The sequence below is a fragment of the Ptiloglossa arizonensis genome, chromosome 7, assembly GCF_051014685.1.
Source record: "Ptiloglossa arizonensis isolate GNS036 chromosome 7, iyPtiAriz1_principal, whole genome shotgun sequence".
Taxonomy (NCBI): domain Eukaryota; kingdom Metazoa; phylum Arthropoda; class Insecta; order Hymenoptera; family Colletidae; genus Ptiloglossa; species Ptiloglossa arizonensis.
The window spans coordinates 1844624-1863927 of record NC_135054.1 but is presented as its reverse complement, the minus strand read 5'-3'; the positions used below and the strand labels follow the sequence as shown (position 1 = coordinate 1863927).

The 19304-nt window shown below is 28.5% G+C and overlaps 1 protein-coding gene across 7 annotated transcripts in view; it reads left to right on the top strand.

Moving 5' to 3' along the window:
* The window catches only part of Usp16-45 (ubiquitin specific protease 16/45), a 36354-nt gene that overhangs the window by 1112 nt on the left and 15938 nt on the right, over nucleotides 1–19304 (top strand). For 4 of the 7 annotated variants that reach the window (XR_012992634.1, XM_076315698.1, XM_076315699.1 and 1 more), the window contains exons 1-8: nucleotides 672–855; nucleotides 946–1085; nucleotides 3933–4066; nucleotides 4156–4346; nucleotides 5536–5692; nucleotides 8215–8382; nucleotides 13154–13375; nucleotides 13543–13805. Coding sequence is in view for 6 of the 7 variants with exons in the window: in XM_076315698.1 (XP_076171813.1) it covers nucleotides 998–1085; nucleotides 3933–4066; nucleotides 4156–4346; nucleotides 5536–5692; nucleotides 8215–8382; nucleotides 13154–13375; nucleotides 13543–13805 (1223 nt within the window). In the remaining variant the exon portion in view is untranslated. Of the gene's footprint in view, nucleotides 1–533; nucleotides 553–671; nucleotides 856–945; nucleotides 1086–3932; nucleotides 4067–4155; nucleotides 4347–5535; nucleotides 5693–8214; nucleotides 8383–13153; nucleotides 13376–13542; nucleotides 13806–19304 lie in introns of those variants that run through there. The other 3 variants (XM_076315695.1, XM_076315696.1, XM_076315697.1) reach the window with 3 other exon arrangements.

Below are 19304 nucleotides of genomic sequence, written 5' to 3'. Positions count from 1 at the left end.
ATTATTATTATATCTATTATTATGAGTTATTATATGTATAACTATGTTAACACATGCGAATAAATCGGTAATAACAATATTTTGTTTAGTGTTCCTAATTTTTTGACATTTTTCATTTCTCGAAAAATAAGAATTTGGATAATTCTTGAGAATTCTCAACTTTCAATTTTAAGATAGTTTTTTTTTAAAATACAATGCATTTAATGTATTGTCAACTTAAAACAAATCTACTGTTTTAATTTTATTTATCGAATAAAGTTCTTTAAGATTATTCGAAGCTTCAAATAACGAATAAAGTTTCGTAATCGGAGATTTTTTCTTGAAATAAGAAGGAATGAATGTCCATATATACCCAAGTATACTAAAGGTCGTATACTTAAAGCTTGTTTTTCATGGAATGTGTCTCGATTAGTATAGATTCTGTTTCTTAACCTCTCGGCAGGAGGGGAAGGCAATGATCGTGCCTTCGAGAAGGAAAACTTTTCAAGAAAAGTTACCAGAACCAAATACTTTTTCTTTCACATTTTGTTTTGTGTGTGTTATACAGCGTAGGTAAATAAATATCTAAAAGCGACACATGTGCTATTTACATTTTACACATTTTAGTTCGTAAAAGAGTGGTAGGTGGTGTTTCAAAATGAGCTTCAATTTATGACACGTGAGATTGGATCTCCTGCTATGACTATGATTATAGAGCAACAATTCTGCTAGCAGTAAGAATTGTGACAGTAATTTTTTGATTTCATATTTTTTTAGATTATTTTATGTGATTATTGTGGAATTTAGTACATTATCAAAATTGTTTCAAATGCATAAAATAAAAATATAAGATACAATAGTATCTATTAAAGATCGGTAGGTTAATGTGGTTAACAAATATTTTATTGAATATTTAGTAAAATAAAGTTTCTACTTGTTTTTTGTTGACTAAATTCTTAAATTTAGTAGGAGACCAAAACGGAACAATTGGGTGGATATAATTTGATAATAACAGAAAATGAACAAGAAACGCAGTCGACAACCAGATGTAAACGATGAGCTAATTGAAGGCTCCACCGATTCCTGCGATGAATCTAATACTGCAGGTTAGAATTTGTTTCTTTTAAGCAGCGTCATAAACACTCTCCTTGAAAATAATTGTTTTTAGTAAAAATGTTGAAAATTGTATTTTAATACATAGAATAATTCATTGAATTATATTACAATTAAATTATTATTTAATGTAATAATCAGCAATATTCTATATGATATTAATATATGTATTCTAATATATGTATAATATATGTATCCGAGAGATTATTTGTTAGATAAATATTTAAAGTATATATTAGACATATTCAATTCAATGCCTTTACAGGCAATTCTAGCATATTGGGATAAATAGTCTTCATGGGCAATTAAACCATATCTCTTATAAGCTATAGAACAGTAGTGAGGTACTTTATAAATCAAGAGTATATGTGCAGATTATAGAACTTCTGCAGTTCAATAGCTGCAAACTCGCAAGGAAATTGCAAGGCCTTGGGGTCATCAATTTAGTTAAAATTTTGCAGGATGGTAAATTTTCTCCTGTGTTGCTGAAGGTATATGATTATATGAAGCACTACTCAATAATTTTTTAGATATTTGCAATTGAAGATTCATTATTACACAAATTTAGTTCTGTTCAGAATGATTAGTATGTATTGGTTTAGCATAGTGGCAACGAATCAGTGTTCGTATATGTTAGGACTAGGGTTCAACTCCAGGGAGGATGAATAATCTTTTTTTTTGAATTCTTTTTTATTTTATATAAATTTTGTACACATAGACTTACTATAAAACTTACAAAAATTTTATTTTTAAAAAGAAAAATAAAATCTTCACACAAGAAGAACAGAAGAAAAGCCCTTTAATTTTCAATTAATCATACTTTAAACAATAAATTGTGGAAGAAAACAATAAATAAAAAATTTGTCAGATTAACAGAATAAGTATAAAAATAAGATTAGCTTCTTACTCTCCATTGTCTGTATAGTGATGGGACTTATAAAAGCAAATGAAGCATAATATAGAAAAGCACTTCACACATCGAATTAGTGCAATATTGGACCAAAAAGAAAGACCAGGTTGTAATAAATATTTGTATAAATAATCGTTTCTGTAGTTTTTTGTGTTTAACCATAATTTATTTTTTTATATTCTTTTATGATAAACAAAATTTTTATAAATTTTCTAGTAAGTAAAGATATTTTATTTCTAATTTACTTAAACTTCATTATGTATTTTTATATACACAAAATTGATGTAAAATAAAAAGAAATTTAAAAAAGGAGAGAGAGAAGATTTATTTTCCCCAGAGTTGAACCTGGGCCCTAATGCATATGAACAATTAATGTTGCCATTACGCTAATCATTCTGAACAGAACTAAATTTAAGCAATGCTAAAGCAATTGCAAATATCTAAAAAATTATTGAGTAGTGGTCCATATAATCATGCATCTTTAGCAACAGGAGAGCAAAATGTACCATCCTGAAAAAATTTGAATTAAAGTAAAATCATTAAAACAAACATTAATTTTAAGATTTATAAATAAAATTACTTTTTGGAAATTATGGAATGGAAATTATACTGTTTCCTGAAGAGGATTACACATCCTTGTAATCAAAATATTGATTAATAAATAATCATTATGCTGTGATTGCTCATGTTTTTCAAAGAAGCTGTACCTTCTTAAGCACTTTAATATGCATACCTATAAGAATAAATAAAAGTTGTATTTTACAATTTAGTAAAGTGACTGATATTGTGTTTACTATTAATTAATATTATTTTTAATTACAAATTGTGTTTCATACTAAGTGTATTATAGTTTATACAAGCATATTAATTCAATTAATATGTAGGTATGTAATTACATAATATTTTCCTCTGGAATATTTCTTTTCTTTTTTGAATAAATAATGCTTATAATAAGGAAATTTTTATCATTCTTATGGTGTTTGTTGTAATTCAAGTTTAAGTGAATTGCTTTTCTTTGATTTGGTGTTTTAAAAGTAGTCTATATTAAACAATTCTTACACTTCAATTTTGAATGTGGAAGAATTGTTTGCAAATTTCAATTAAAGTATTGTTGCTGAACAAATGTAAATAATTGTCTCCCTTTTAATTTACCAGTGAAAGTTCTGGTTAGTTTCAGTAGAAATATTTATTACTTATGGTTTTGATATTTTTAGGAGATGTACATTTTTCATATAAAATGTATGAATTTATTAGGGAAACTTTAAATCCACTCAAAAATGCTTTTCTCTTTCACAGTAGCAATTTTGGGAGAAAACATTTGGATTTGTATTGGTTACCCAAATTGACAGCATTCACAATTTCATTATAATTTATTTATTACATTGAGTTTTATAATTGTTATCCTTTCATCTTGCCTGCTTGTATTTTTTATACACTTTTTAAACACTTCTTTATATAAATTGTGGTTTGCTGCATAAACACAAGGTGTAATGTGATATAAATATAGGTCAGTCTATTTTATTAAATTTGTATTGTGTTATATAAGAAATGTAAAAGTTGTTTGTTTTTCTGCAAATATGTATAGAATTGCAATATTATAGGAAAATATATTGGGATAGTAATTGTCATAAATTCCTATGTTGAAACAAACTTGATGTAAAACATGCTAGAATAAATGCAATATAAAGTTAGACTGAACATAGGATTACAAATGTTTAAGTGTATTATAAATGTTATAATTAAGAGAAAATTTCATAACATTATTAGAGAATATAAATTTATAAGTAATACTAATTATTTTATATATTAGAAATAGTTTATAAAGAAATTTTCATATAGAGTAAAATAAATCTGACTATATAATAATTTAAACTACAAAAATGTCCCTATTTTTAAAATGGTGGATATAATTTTGATTTCCTTTTTATAGGTAATAAATGTCCACACATTGTAAAAGCAGTCAGTTTTAACAAGATGAAGAAATATATTAATAAAATGGGAATTAATATAGAATGTTCAGCTTGTAAGAAAAGTAGAAGCATTTCTTTAAAAATTTCAGAAAAGGTATTGATATTATCAATTTACTAAATCTTAACTTCTCTGTTATTTCTATTTAATAACAAAAAAGTATTTGTAAATACATATAATTTCAGGATTGTACAGTAAGCTCAGGCACATTGATTTGTTTACAATGTGGACACCAAGGCTGTGGAAAAGAAGAATGTGGACATGCTTTAGAACATTATAAGAAACCACATAGTGACTGCCATTTCATAGTTATAGATACTCTTCATTGGAGTGTTTGGTGTTATCAGTGTGAAACAAAAATTAACATTGGTTGTAGGTATGTGTGAAAACAATATATATACATGTACAAAGGTGTCCAAATATTCCATAAGTAATATTGCTTTCTTATATTGATTCTCGGTGCAAGAAATGAGTACTGTTTATTTTTAATTATCGATGTATGGACCATCATTTTTGATAATATTTTTCCATCCTTCAATTTTTTAATTCCATCTTAAAAAAAATTTATGTAGTTTTGCAAATGTCGATATGTTGTACTATTACTAACCAATTTTTCTGTTATTTTTTTGATAGTTACATAAAATTCTGTCTTGATTAAGGCTTTTAATGCATTAATATTAAACGTCACTGATTGACTAGATTTTGGTTCATCAGAATGGTCTATTATAAAGTAACAGAATAGTTAATAGAAAATCTTTGACACTTTCTAAAATTTAAAATATATTCACCATACACTCCATAAATATTTTTAAAAGTACCTGTAGTTGTACTATCTTTTTTAAACTCATACAGTACACAATGTTGCAAATAGTTTTTGTTCACATTCGATTTAATATGATTTTTTGAATTAAAAATATCTGTATAACTACTTTGAATTTACATTGTTGATCATTGAGAAAGTACTCTTTAAAAAACATAAGAAAAAAATTAATATAATCACAATACTGAGAACTATACACATGCTTATTTAAAGTAAAGTAAAAGATAAAATTACTTATATGATAATTTAATAAAAGCCATAGATATGCTGAAAGCTGTTAGTGAACTGTTTTCAAAAAATTAAATTTTCTTAATTTAAATATTTAAAATGATTATTTTAGAAAAGGAAATAAAGATTAGAGTGAATAATTTGTATAAAATAATAAGAAATATATATTAATATACTACTATTGCCTTTTACATATTAATATATAGAAATAAGTATTAAGTGACAAAAATTTAGTGTCACGTAATTTTCGAATATTAGTAAATTTTAATATATTTAATAAACAAAAATTATTTATTTAATTAACCTAAAATTGTATAGAAATTCAAGAAATTGAACACTTCTAATTCTGAACATACAATTTTAAAATGCTTACTAATACAAAATTTGTAATTGTTTTAATTTATTATTAAATATGAAGAGTACTTTGTTGCAACCTTAGATTGAAGTGTTTTTAAACAATTTAAAGGAAGCTTGTTAAGTTATTATGATGTGCTAAATGATTACTTTTAATTTTTAGAAAGAAGCTCCAAGAGACAGTGGAATTTGTAAAACGGTCTGTCACAGTAACACGTAATCAATCACAAACTAATATGGTATTAACTCAGTGCCAGAAAGAGTCTGTAGATAAAGATGTGCAAAAAGAAAATGTTTTATTCAATCTTCCTAAGGTTGGGGTATGTACATTTTGTAGCGTCGATTTTTATTTTTATAAGTTTTAATTCTTTGACTGCTGAGAGCACCTGTAGATAATCGATAACAGTTTTAATTGTGCACCATTAGCGCTTTACAAAAGTTTTCATCGTACAGAATCAGTGCCTTTTGGCACTTGCGGGAAACATTCACTGTGTATTATTGCTGCCTATAAGTACTCGGTTTTTGTTTCATAAAAACGACTTGGAGATGTTTATAGCAACTAGAATTGTTGTAACTGATTACTTTGTAATTATTTATCAAGTATCATCGTTCATGATGCTCTTTGTTCATGATCTTTAAACTACGTGTCCATTTAAAAGTTTCACTCTCAACAATCACTATCAAAAGCGAAATTCTCTAGTACACACAGCATTGAAAGAAAGGGTTCTTTCACATGAGCACATGGATACCAAGTATACGAGTGCCGAAACAACTACCACTATACAGGCCTTCCTATTTGCCTGTATGAAAGAATGCTTAATATTGATAGCAATATTTTTTACACGATTAGTAAAACTGGTACCCATTATTACGTTTGAATATTTTTTATTGTGATTTCGTAGCTTTTCTTTGAAGTTAGAATTCTTATGTTTAGTCTAAATTATAACCCCTGGAGAAAGCCAGCTGCATGGTACAAGGTCACCAGAATTTTTCTAGTAAGACTTATATGGAAAAATAACCATGTAAAATACGCGGGTTGTTTTAAAAATTGAAATATTCTCTAATTTCGCACAAATCACGGTATAATTACATCAATCATTTGTAACACCTTAATATAATTAAACATATTTTAATATCGTACTCTCATGAGTTGAAGTAACTTAAACAAGCTTTTCTTGAATCAAATTATGAATAATGATGGTTTGAAAAAATCTACGTCGATGTTTTTTTGTTGCTCAAAGTATATTACGAGGCTTGCCTATTCTATTCCGATGCAAATAGACAAACAATATACTTTATATAAAAAAATATATATTTATCATATGATTAAAAATGAAGACGATTAACAAAGTAAAAAGAAATGTACAACAAACTTTACACATTTTCTTAAATTTGTTGCTGTACACCGTTTCTTTTTAACACATTCTAGTAACTTCCAGTGTCAACTATTCATTACTTCGTCTGCTATAATCTATCCGAGTGGCTTTCATAAGGGACATCACTTAAGTGTAAATCGCCGATTTGAATGAAACTGACTTATAATATAGTTCTTAGAAAAATATTTTACTCGTATTTTTTTTATCTGTATAGTGTATATTTTGGGGGTGAAATCAGCTTTCAAAGTTGGGGTAAAAAAAGACATTTTCCTCGATATCAGTATGAAAGAAAACAGGAAAAGTGTATGATATTGAAAGCTCAATTTATCTTCTGTAAAAAACATATATTTTTATTAGTAATAAGTTGACAGTAAACAAACGTATAATGTAAAGAACAAAAAAGTCCTTATTTCTTGAGTTAACGCTAATACCCCTTTTTTTTATGTTAGTAATTATGACTATTATAATAAATTTGTATTATATTGGTATCACTGTTTAGTAATATGATCTCATGGTATCGCCGTGCTTTGTTTTCATACCATACATCGCAGAAGGAAATACCACGTGTGTAATTTCAAAATGGGTAAGCAAACAACTACTGAAAAGTCTGAAATAATAATCAAATTGCCTAAAAATCAATAGTTCTTAAGAGAAATTGCAAAAATTGTGAAAAGAAGTCATGTGGTTGTGAAAAAAATCATTGACAAATATAATGATCTCGGATTGTTAAGTATTATTGATTATAAACGGCGACCAAAGAACTCAACGAAAGGTATGAGAGACAAATTTGCAAAAAGGTAAAGCAAAATACTTTTTTGAGTGCAGTAAAAATAGCAAAGAACTGAGTAATCTTAAGAAAGAAACAGTTAGTGCAAGTACAATCCGTAGAACACTAAATAGAGCTGGGTTATTTGGAAGAATTCAGAGGAAGGAGCCAATGATTTCTAAAGTCAATAGGAAGGTATGTTTGCAGCATACCAAAGACCACTTGAATTATACTGAATCTTTCTGGAATGATGTTCTCTTCACTGATGAAGAAATTTTACTTGATAGAAATTTTTGTAAAATCTTTGTTTAAAAGTGTATGAAATTTTGCAAATTTTTAATTTCAACCACTCACAGTTTTACACCGAAGGTACATATGTAAGCAATATAAATGAATAGATCTGTAATAACAAATAAATTAAAAAAATATTTTTTGAACAACATCAAAGATTTGCATAACGGATTTTATGCAAGACGGAAATGATATGCGTAATTTGTCAAAAAGTGATTCATAAGCAGCGGTAACTATTGCCATAGCTCAGCCATAGGAAATATGCGTCTTGGTTCCAAGTGTCTAGCAGTCAAAGGGTTAATAATTATAAGAGTTTCATTCTTGATGAGTTTATGTTAAAAAGGTTAATATGTGTATGTTATATTATTGTTACAAAATGATTAGAATATAAAAATTTTTATTGTCCCAGGGTTTAATGAATTTGGGAAACACTTGTTTTTTCAATGCAGTTCTACAATGTTTAGCGCAGACACCTTTCTTAGTGAAAGTTCTCAACGATCTACGTCTTCCCGGACAGAAGTTCATTTTACCAGGAGGGAAGCATAAATTTACCAATAGCTCAGAAGAAGTTGAACTAGTGAGTCAATTTTTGCAAAGAATTATTATTATATACTAAATAAGAAGTAAGACTTTTTAGAACGATAATATAAAAAGTTTTAATAAAATACTAATATGATCTCAATGTCCAGTATATGATTCAAATATATACGAGACATTTATGTGCTTATTGGATACATTTATTATTTTGGCAAACTAATATAGATATTAATATTTTCTACGTAGTGTTCATTAATCTATTTGTATCATACGAAATAATGAAAAAAAATGTCCTTATTACCAATTTTTTTTTTATTAAATCTAAATCTAAATATTTCAAAACGTATTGCAAACTTAACATTTCAGTAGTTTTTGAACTTACATATGTATGTATATAGTTTTTTGTCTTCCTTTTTGGATAGAAAATTTTGTGCTCTGCAATACAAAGGAAAAAGAATAAAAAAATATGTATATAAGTTGAAAGAAATTGCAAAGAAATTATTATTTATTTACATATTTGCTGATAATACGGAAGCAAACTAGATTTATCCTTTTGCACAGTATGATAGTACTTGAAATGATCAACGCATATATCTACTTGAAAAACGGTAAAGAAATATAAATGAGAGACCTTTAATGTTCCAAATACCACAATTTAAAAAAAAACTTTTAATGGAGATTTAGAAAAACAATTGGTTTGTTATACAAAAAGCTCGTTGTAAGATACCAAAATCATGTCTCATAGTTGAACATTTAAAGTTAACCCATTAGTTTACTAAGGAAAATAAAATTTCTGGTAAACAGTTTTGTCATTCATTTATAAAACGTTATTTAGAACTTTTGCTAAGGATTTTAGAGTCCACAAATTTTCAAAGAGCATTAGGTTTTAATAAATATCAAGTGGGTAGATTTTTCAACAAATATTCAGAATTTCTTGCAATATACAATTTCTCAGTTGGTAGAATGCATAATTGTAATGAAACCGATATTTCTATCATTTATGACAATAATACCAAAGTTATTTCCATAAAGGACAGAAAGAGAGGGAGGAATGTAACGTATTTTATTGAGTATAAATACTGTGGGAGATATTTTTGTTTCGCCCCTATTTGTAGTTTCAAATCGAAAACGAATAGGTGAAATTTCGAAAAAGGACTTTCCTCCAAGAAGGAGGATTTCTAACGAAAAAGAATCAATCCTGATGCTAAATGGGCATAATAGTCACAAAAATCTTGACGTTATCATGTACACAAGAAATCAACATGTGCACATGTTAAGCTTGCTTCCTCACACAACCTACAAGACGTTGCATTTAAACTTTATTTGATAGTACGAATACAAATGTTACATTCTGTTGAAATATGAGTATCATTTAAATCCTGGTCTCTGATAGAACAAATTTTTCGCTAAGATTTGTGGAATTTTTTCACTGACTTTTCTGCACAATTACATTTTCTCAGCTTAAGATTTTGAATTGCAAACAGATGAAATATTTTAACAATACTTACACTAGTAGACTAGTACAAGGAAACACATTCAATTGATGCCAAAATTGTACAGCTTTTTTTATATATGTACGTAATCTGTTGCACGTGTTGCGTGTTCTGATGCAACGCATACTGATCGAAAAGTAAATTGAAAATTATTGTGAAATTTGATTTACTAGATTCGAAAATTATTTAAATTTTTGAAATCAATTTTCTCTGCCACAAACATGAATAAGTTCCATATCATTTAAATGACTGAAACTGTTTCTTCGAATTATTAAAATAATAGAAGAATTATTTAAATAACAGCTGCAGTTTGTGATATTTCATATAATTTACATATTAGTATGTAACTTCTTTAAATGTGTTAGAATGAATTCTTTCTGATAGCATATGATAAATATCACTGCAATTGCAAGTTTTGGAAATAGCTGTGGTTTTTTGCAATTTGCTAAGTTCTGCGAATTGAACTCCATATACAAGTCTAAGTACCTGCGAACCTTTGGGATCAGAATGGTTTATGACGTACCAACTACCAAGATTTCTCAGGCATACGTCTGTATAGTGTCATATCTTAATGCAACTCTTTATCTTTTTCTGTAGAGGTTTTAAAATATAATACAGTAATGTCTTGTTATAGGTTGTCAGTCGTTTTTCATTGTAAGTAGTCTTTCCATTCCCTTTACTGCTTTTGTAGTTGTCACAAGTGTGACAGATTATGAGTGAGCGAGAGGGCACATAGTGGCGGTAAACCATAAAGTTTGCTTGAGTTTTAGCGGTTTTGATGACTAATCTTATATTGTGATGATTCTTAAATTTCGTTAACTAGCCTCTACTGGCATTGAATGAAGACGACATCTTAATTTCATTTTCTATTTCAAATGCGTTTTCCTTTGATAATAAATCCATGAGTAGATTTCTCATTATCCGTTGTTCTAGAAAATACGTCTAAAGGTGGTTTTCTAAATCCTCAAAGCGGCATGTCCTTTTTTTTAAATTTTAATTCACGCATTCCTTTAGCTGTAGAGTTTCTTGATTTACTTTCCTCGTGTTGAATGCGTCGAACTGTTTTTATACAGATCTGATACTGCTCTGCTAAATTGGGAATAGTTCCTTCTTCCGCGTTCAACTTGTTGAGAATATCAATCTTCCTTTTTATGTTAATGAGGTTCTTTTACCTATAATAATATACGCAATTGTAGGAGTACAATTACAATTTTTTTAAATTTAAATAACCTTTCTTTAAAAAAAAAAAAACGATATTTATTTCCTGCGGATAAGCCGCGGTAAAGAACAGAAGAATTTCAAAATAGAGGACTGATTCGTTGTAAGTTATGCCTGTCCTCAAATCTCTAACCAGATAATACTGTATTATAAATGATGACACAAACACTAATCAGTCAAGCACAAGCGGTTTCCAAAGTGGAAAAAGAGGTATAGATTTCGTAAAATACTAATTATAAATTTTGAGGGTGTTAGTAGAAAAACAAAATTAAGACAAATTAAAGATCTTCTAGAACATACATACATAGTTCAAGCGAATTGTATTTTCCTTTTAAAAAATCTTTTTATTACGAAGGTGGAAATGATAATGGCAAAATGATGAACTCATTGTCGCAAGATTCAAATGTTAAAAAAGACGATAATGCCATTATAAAATTATCAGCCGATGAAGTATTAAATTCGTGTGTTCAAAAGAAATTAACTAAACATCAGACGATATCAACTCATAAGGAAACAAAATTTCATATACTAGTATTTAATCGTATCACGATTTCATTCTAAGAAACAAAAATATGTTATCTGAATGAAATTTCTATCACTGAACTTTCTGCAGAGATAAGTTTGCAATCTCGTTGAGCATATCATTTCGTAACTATTTATTGTTCAGTTTCATGATTTTGAAAATGTTGAAAGTGAAACAGACTTTGTAATTACATTCAAATAGGGTTGTTAAAATCAGTCAAACTATCGATGAATCTTTGATATGATTTCGTTACCGCATAATATATAAACAATATTTAAAACAAAAATGTCATAAATATGGTATCGAATTATTTAAGTTGTGTACAAATGTGGACACATGTATGCAGAAGAAAATTTAGATAAAGGAATTACAAAACCAACTAACGTTGTAATATCTCTTTATAGAGATGTATTCAATAAGGGACACACGTTGTAAAAGGATAACTGGTACATGAATTTAGATTTAGCATATAAATTACTTGATAAGAATACTCATTTAGTAGGAACATTACATTCAAATCGATGGGGAAGTCCTCATGAAGTAGTGTCAAAAAAAATTAAATTGGAGAGAAATTATGGTAAAACAGAATAAAAAAGGAAGAAGTATTTTGAAATGGAAAGATAAATTGTGGTATAATGATAAACATACACAACAATATCATAAATGGAAATACTAAAAAAGTAAAAAAACTATTTATACTAATAAGGACAGAGATATTGAGTATACATAAATATTATCAAAAATAATATTTGGACCTTATGAATAGATAGAATAGAAAATAAAGTACATATTTCAAATGTAAGTCTCAATATTTTTAGTATCTATCAAATAAAATACTATCTTAAATACTGTTCTGAAAAATTCCCGCAAATAAGATATTTTGTTCTAAAAAAAAACACATACGATTTAAAATAAAATAGATTATTCACTATTCACTGTTTGAAATAATATGTTATTCGATTCTAGAAACATCGTGCGACTCCGGGTATTCTTTATTATCTTTGGATGTTTTTATTCAGTATTAGTCGTAACATAAATTCATTTCGTTAAACTTAATAAGTAAGCAAGTACTCCTTCTTTGATAGGAGTTGTTAGGAAAAGTTGTGCTAGGTTTAAACTACTATAAATGCTAGTGTCTTCATTATTATCATAATTGGATTCCGCAACAGTGAGATAAACAATCAGTATCTGAAAGAGAAACATGATATTTGCGATGATCGAACGAATTTATATTATAACTCAATAATATTGTCACTTTTTATTTTGAGACTACAGTGTGATTTTCTATAGTTAAAAACTAATTTTGTTAATTGAATAGTGGCTTTATTTTTACTGACCATATTTGGGTGACAAAAGAAACATAGCCTTGTATGCCTTTAAATCAATATGGCATTATTAGACGTTAAAGAAAACATGTGCACATAATGCTATAAGAGAAATAATATAAAATTTGTTGTATACTTAAGATTAATATTGTAATTTTATAATATTTCCCTTTAAATAAATTAAGCGATTATATTATGTAATAAAAATCTAGAAAATAATCGATTAAATTTCAAATAAACAATTTCTTTCAGCCACCCATAGAGGGTACTTTAGAAGGTTGGGGCAATTTCACTTCAGTTTTATACAAGACACTTGTGGAAATGCAAAACTCCAATGGACATCAACCTTATCGTCCATTGGAGTTGTTAAATTCATTTAAGAAAAAAACCATGCAATGTATGGATGGAGGACAACATGATTCACACGAACTTCTCAGACACCTGTTAGAACTAGTCCGAAATGAGGATCTCAGGGTTAGATCCTTATAAATGTTATAAATTCTTATAAATCTGATTTAATTGAATTTAATTTTATCATACATTACAATTAATTAATCGTTTTGTATAATCTATAATGTTCTTAAATATTATTTATATTTTTATCACAATTAGTATTGCAAAATGCGTTTTTTATTTTTTAGAGATATCAGAGCATAATTTTAAAAGAAGTTGGTTTAACTCAAAAAACAAATCCAGAAGGAGTAGAAAAAAATCTCAAATCACGTGTAAAATTCTATGGGAATCAGGCTAGTGCAAGGTTACTTGGACCAGAACTTGTTTTTCGTGGAGTTTTGGTTTCCACACTGGAATGTCTTGACTGTCATCATTCTTCGCAGAGCACGGAACCTTTTCTAGATCTCAGCTTGCCGGTAATGGTTGATAAACCACAACCACCAGCTTTGAAGTAAGTTTTTCTCTGAAACATGTGAGTAAAATAAGGAAGCAGTTGAACGGGAATAATTATTAATCATTATATATAATATTCGATTTAATCCCACCACCTGGAATATTTCATGTTGTTTGAAAATTTCAAAATTTGTGGTCAAGAAATAATTTATTGTTTGATCAATTCTGTTGGATTATATCAATATTAAGAGTGTAGCTGAATAAGTAGTTAAATGTGTCCGTAGACTGAATTTGACTTGTAATGCGTCATTCGATAGCTTATTAAAAAATCAATTTGTATCAAGTCACAATATCACTTATTGTTAGGGGAAGTATTTGACATGGAATCATTAGAACCATTATGACCAACTGATCCCTTGGGATAAAGGTAAATGTTAGTGTTTGTGGAAATTTTACGTTACAATATGGAATGATGGGGCTGTTTTCGTATGAAAAGTGTTAGAAAATTAGTTAAAATTGATGGTCGAATGACTGGTGTTGACTATGTCAACATCTTAAAGAGCAATTTACTACAATCGGCAGAAATGATGTGTTTGGAAAAGTTTATTTTCCAACAGCATAACGATCCCAAGTACACGATCGAAAATTGCATCTGCATTTTTTATCGAAAAAAAGATTTAAAATATTGAGTGGTCATCCCAATCACTAGATCTCAATCCAATTGAGAATCTTTGAAATATTTTAGATGAGAATATTTCTTACAGTGCTCGAACTAACAAAGAAACGTTTTGGGAAGCTCTACTGGAAAAATGGTGTTCCCTTCCGGTAAATGTACTGGAAAATTTAGTCAATTGTATGCCAAAGAGGCTGCAAGTTGTGATAGATAGTAAAGGAGGGCATACAAAATATTAGGAATAGTACGCGTGTAAATACAGAAAATACAATGACAGAAACATATAATTAAACTTTTGTCCACCTCAATTTTTCACTTGTTCCATTGTTTTAAACAAAACACATCGTTTCATTCTTATGCGTAATTCTGTTGTTCTTATTATTTCATATGGTGTACATATTTATGAAAAATTGGTTATAAAATATCATTTATTTTTGTAAAATTATAGCGTTTCTTCGTACTGCCTAACATTTAAATTTTCTTTTGTCCGTCACTATATATCTGATTTTTACTAGTCATTTCTTGTTGTGACATTAAATGTTCACAAGCGGTAGCATTTATATTTGTCCACGAGAGATCTGCTGGTCATGTCCATATTAGAGAGACACGGTAGTTCCTATTGTCAAAAGTTAAATTCGGAATAGTCAATTATCTTGACTTCTGAATTTGTAAAGGATTTTATTTCGCATTTGGTTGAATCCAAAATAGTCTGCTGGAAAGGGATAATCAATGTGATATCAATCATTAATGCGAAATAAGATTTTGTTTCTTTTTTTTAATTATATCTTTATTAGAATATTATTAATCGATTGGGAACGTTTTCTCGATGAGAATGAGTTTAAATACAACTACAAAAATATATTCAAACTAATATATTTTTAATTATGGGCCATTTTACACGAAATCAATTAGTTTTGTACTGGATGTCAAGGATTTTGTTGAAATTGAAGTATGGTGCAGTCATGTGAAAATACGAGGTGTTTAAATCATTTTGTTGTTTTACAAACCTACTAATTACAAAAGAATGTTTATATCTATAATTATTTAATATTAGGACTTTAATTTTCGTTGTTGTTTTAATCATGAATGATTGCTTTCTTTTAACTAATTTGTTGTTTTATTCGTCAAATCGTACTTGCAATATAAAAATATTAAAAATATTTTTATTTTAATAAATTATGTTCAAAGGGATCTGTATTCGGATTCAGGTCCTTTTTCTTGATGTTTCGAATATGGGGCTCTTTTTGAAGCGAATACCAAATAAAACGAATAAGCAGGATGAAGCTACTTCGATCACAGATTTAAGATTAAGAAATGCAAAAGTAGTATTTTTAATTATATGTTATTTAGGTATTAAGTATCTATTACATTTTTGTCTTTTCCTATCCTTTTCATTGAAACAACGAAGATGGATATACAATTTCCTTGTAAAAAAACTCATGTTCGGATCGGTGCTAAATAAGAAGAGTTTCGTATTTCGTATTTAGAATATCGAGAGGATAGAATCCGTTTTTAACATTCAGATTTTTTAATCCGATGGTAAGATTGCTTGTAAATGCATTACGACACTTGTATCTTGTCATATTATATTTCGAGTGACATTGGCATTTAATCAGGTCTCATCAAAGTAATAAATGGGATAATTAGATTTCTTATATTCCCTAATTTTTCTCAAGTAATTTCTCCACCATAGAGCAATATCTTCTCTTTTAATTAAACTGTCACACCTTCGTCGACAAAGGAGGATGTTAAAAAATGTTCATTTTTAGTGTCGCCTGAAAATGAAAAATTCATATAGAATCTTTTAGTGTCTTCCAAGGGAGTGAAAATGTCCTTTTCGCTTTCCTAAGAAACAATGGGAAAGTTGTCAAGAATGCGTTCAAAGTATGAATATGATGATAATTGAATTTGCATATATATATATATATTACATTTCGTCGCCTTCTTCTTCGAATACCGAACTGTTCTCGAAATATTTAACGACTTTTTACACATTGTTTGATTACTTTGACAATACAAATTGACATTTTGTAATGAATTTTGATTAATTAACTTGTTCGACTATTAACGGTTTCCGAGTTTCCACCATAGAGTATCAAAAGCCACGATTCGTAAGGAAAATATCACCCGGTTCAAACTATCTCCATCAACAGTATCGAAGCGTCTTAGAAATAATTAATAAGAATCATTAATTATGACTAATAAATCTTACTGATTAACAAATCAACGGACAAATGAATTAAAGGTAATAATCGAAGAAAGTGTAAGTATATAATCGTTACTACATTGGTGTTGCGGCACGCAAAAGTTTGCGCGGTCCGTATGCCCCGCCCTACCGTTTATGGCTGGATTAGCGTAGCTTCTGAACATGTGCTCGATACGCATGCAATTCACCTCAAGACAATAACCATAACTTGGGTTCTTGGAAGTCTGCCAAACATCTGCCAGGTTATTATGGCACCTTTTCCAATTTTACTATTTTTAATAATTTTGACTACCAAGAACCCCCGGTTCCCAACTAACATTCCCACTCCACGTTTCCCTTTCCTCCAACACGATTATCCACCTCCCAGATTCCAATCAACCAATAAGATGTCGAACGAAACACATAAAATAAAAAGTTGACAAGCGGAGCGAAGTTCGGTGGGCAGTCTTCATAAGACAGTTAACTTGCCAACTTACGCCAACACTACACGACAAATACACCAATGTGAATAGCAATCGACAAGACTTATCTTTTAATTCCAACGATCTCTATACTCGTAAAACGTTGTCGAGAAGCGCGGTCGACGAGAAGCTCCAAATCAACACTTCCCGTCGCCCAACGCGTAACAATTAGAATAATTAGAAATTGTGAAGGGTCAAAGGAAAGAGATATAGTAACTAAAATAATCAGATCTGTTCTCTTTTATGACTTTGAAATCTAACTATTGTTTATACCTCAACATCTCATCATCGCTATGTATCGGGAATGTGTTTATGGTGAGGATCGTATGCTGCAGTTTATACATTGTTAAAATACCACTTTTTGCAGATGCACCTCAGAAATCATCAATAATTGAACAAGTTAATTAGTCGCGACCCATTACGAAAAATCGTTACATTGCAGAAGTAATTAACGAACGTATAAAAAATCAATTTAAGTATTTCGATGAAAGCATCCAAAACACTACGTTACCTATTTTACTTTACAATTTTAAAATAGCTTGTGGCATTTTAAATGCAATATTTATATCACCAGCTACATCTATCCTTGATCATCTAATTACAAATAGAATTTTGCAAGGTTCGAACAGAATTAAAATATGAGACTATGCAGACATATGCCTGAGAAACCTGGTTTTGAGAGTAGATGACTTACAGTTTTTGAAATATTTAATGTTAAAGTTATTAACGATGTTTATTCGATGAAGTGTAACTGCATGTGGCGGAAACAATCATGGAAAAATTGACACGACAGTTGTGTGATAATGTTGCAGTCATCGATTCGAATTCCTGCTGAAGAAATTTTTTTACAAATTTTTTCAAATTTTTCGATCTTGTTTTTAATCATACACTTCAATATAATATATATATATATATATATATTCTTTTTTTTTTGACCGACCTTAAAATATATTTTTTTAGACAACGAATATAATTTTTATTTTAAATATATGAAGTGCACGACGGATCTGGATCATATTTTTCGTAGAAGCACTCGAACCCTTTGGAACTAATTCGAACAGTGAAAAAAATGTTTACATGCTTACTTATCGTTTAGATATTCCAGTTTAGATATTCTTAATTGTGTAATTGTTTAACATTTTCCACACTACATTAGCATACCAAGTTAGTTTTTAAATCTCTTATATTTATCAATTGTAAATGGGTTGCAGCAGAAATTGTATGTTATGCCTTTAATTAATTCATTGTTGTCTTCATTGATTATTCAATGATACCACTTGTCTGCCAATGAATATTTGGTTAAGATATGATCAAAGTTCTGTGGTAGGTTTAACACAAAACTGGTATTTTTTATTATTTTTTTTGTGTTTTGTATTTTGTACAACTTGGAATTTCAATAAAAAGAATGAAAACAGGTCCGTAATATGTTCCTCGGTAACTGAAATGTTTCTGTTTTCAAAATTTTTCATACAATGTAATAGGACAAAATTAGGCAAAAATATGATTTTTAATTTTCACATATTAATATCTCTCAAGTCGAAATACAATGTTGTAACCTAAGACAAATTTTTTTTTATATATTATAGAATGGCCGATCGCAAGTCGAATTTATTTCAGGGGTACATTTTTGACTCGCTTGTTCGACTATACCCTTTAAATGTTATGGATATGTGTTTCTGCGTTAAGGTGGTCGTGCATATACAGTCAGTTATGAAAGTCTTCGTACATGCTCTAGAATGATCATTTTATAAAAAGTAAACAACAATTTCTTATAATATTATGTTTATTTATTAATATGTACGATATTATTAATTAATCGATATAAAAGTATATCGTTGTTTAAGAATATTTTATACGATAAGGAAGAACGAAATATGTATGTTACAAAAGTGTTCGTACACTAAAATGTAAAATTAATACATCTACTAAATGTAGTAAATTTTGTTTCTTGCATATCGTTGCAAGAACCCAAACTTGCATTAATAGTTTCTCGATCCTTTCTTTGCATCTAAAACTGCTTTTAATCGTCTTTGAATAGAATTAACTAATTTTGTTGTAAAATCGGACGGATTTGTTTTCAATCCACATCCAAAGTCTTAATGTTTCCAGGTTTTAAGACTTCGTTTATTCGCAATCTTATGTTTTCTAATTTTGGGTTTCAAATAATTGGGTTTCAATAAAAAAGTTGTTTCGTGACATTGAAGTTACATAAAAGAA